We start from the raw sequence: 1,769 nt of genomic DNA on the forward strand, positions 1-1,769 counted from the left end.
ACTTTAACGCAGGGGAGATACCATTCCTCGATTCCGAAGACGCCTTTCTCGCTCTCCCACTTAATAAAGTCTCCACGTAGGACTGACTCCCGCAAAGCGAGTCCAGCCCCACGGCTCCTATCGCGGGGGTGCCCCGGGAGTCAAGCCGTCACCGCTGATTGGCTCGCGTGGTGACCAAGGGCAGCGCGGCCTTCAGCCGGCCGCGGAGGGTGATAGGCTGCTGGAGACCCACCCCCTCACCGATTGGGTGGGGGCAGCGAAGCCTGGGATTGGTGGAGCCCAGGGGGCGGGTCGTCGCCGCTGGAGCTGGCGCCGCAGCTGCCCCTCCGGCTCCCGCTCCCCGTGCTAGGCAGAGATGGCGACCTCGGCTTGGCTTCTGGGACGGCGCGCGGCGAGTTGGAGGCTGCGGGCGCCGCGGGCGCGGCTCTCCAGCCTCGTGTCCCAGCGGGCCCACTCCCTCTTGCCCGTGGACGATGCGATCAACGGGCTAAGCGAGGAGCAGAAGCAGGTAGGGAGCCTCATCCCCTTCCGGGTCCCAAGGCCTGCTGGCCAGGCCGCGTCGCCCCGCTCGGAGGTCGCCCAGACGCTCCTCTGCCCGGCGCCCACTCAGCGGCGGCATTGGGAGCGCGGGGGGCGGGCGCGAGCCTCAGCCTCCCCTCTGTGGAAACAGCAAAGCCTAGCTGCCGAGTTAGATAAGGCGTCGGAGACAGGAAGGCTCCTGGGAGGCTGATGGTGTTTTGGTGGAGGATTGGCAGGGCCACCGGCATGTGGCAAAAAGACCCTCGGTCTGTCTGAGGTCCGCTTACACCTGAACACTGTCTTAAGACTATGGTTCTCAAGCCTGCTTAATCATCATCACCAGGGAATCTTTCGAATACACACTTTGGGGGCTTTGAAGTGCACTGTGTAACCTGCTATAAATTCTTCAGCCCATTGCGTCCAAGCACAAAGTTGAACGGTAACATGCAAGGGCATTACAGGTGAAGCTGAACCAGAGCCTTTCTGGAAGGAGACTGTTCACTTGGATGCTGGCACAGAGTTCCCCAGGAACCTGATTCTCCTGGCTGTTAAGCAAGTGCCCCAGCCTCCAGGAAGTCCAAAACCCATTTGGGTTTGCAGTCAGTAGACAGAGCTTTGAATCACCTCCTACAGAAAGGGTTCAATCCGAGCTCTCAAACTTGTCCACCAAGAGTTTCTAATCCTTTGTGTAATCCTTTGTAACCACAGTCTCAGATCAGAAAGCCTGGCATGTGCCAGAAACTGAAGAGGGTATGACTGGAGCACAATGAGTGGGAGTGAGAAAGGTACTGGAGAAGGCTGGCAGAGTCAGTAGGAGTCAGCTCACGCAGGGCCTTACAGGCCTGAGTAAGGAGCTGATCTTCTAAGTACAATGAAAAGCCATGGAATGACTTTATGTACAGGAGTGACATTTTAAAAATACTCAAGCTGTCTAGGCTGAGGACCTTAAAAGAGAGGAAGATCATCTCCGAGGAAGTATATAAACTGGTACGGCCTCTAAGTTTCAATCTAATGCCGTTTGGTGGGGTGTCCTCAGTAGTGGAGATGCTGTTCTTGGTGGCAGTAAGGGACTGTTGCAGCGGCATCTGTCCACCTCTCTCCCTCTAGCTTCGTCAGACCATGGCTAAGTTTCTTCAGGAGCACCTAGCCCCCCAGGCCCAGGAGATTGATCATATCAATGAGTTCAAGAACCTTCGAGTGAGTCATGATGCCCACGGGGGGGGGGGGGGGGGGGGGGGGGGGGGGGGGGG

General features: G+C 57.9%; 1 protein-coding gene across 1 annotated transcript in view; it reads left to right on the plus strand.

The window, feature by feature from the left end:
- Nucleotides 1-296: 296 nt before the first annotated feature.
- Nucleotides 297-1,769, plus strand: part of IVD (isovaleryl-CoA dehydrogenase) — a 10,905-nt gene continuing 9,432 nt past the window's right edge. The window contains exons 1-2 of the mRNA XM_032417655.1: nucleotides 297-508; nucleotides 1,627-1,716. Coding sequence (XP_032273546.1) covers nucleotides 356-508; nucleotides 1,627-1,716 — 243 coding nt within the window. The 5' untranslated portion in view covers nucleotides 297-355. The remainder of the gene's footprint in view (nucleotides 509-1,626; nucleotides 1,717-1,769) is intronic.

The sequence above is a fragment of the Phoca vitulina genome, unplaced genomic scaffold (assembly GCF_004348235.1).
Source record: "Phoca vitulina isolate PV1807 unplaced genomic scaffold, GSC_HSeal_1.0 scaffold20, whole genome shotgun sequence".
In the NCBI taxonomy this organism is placed as follows: domain Eukaryota; kingdom Metazoa; phylum Chordata; class Mammalia; order Carnivora; family Phocidae; genus Phoca; species Phoca vitulina.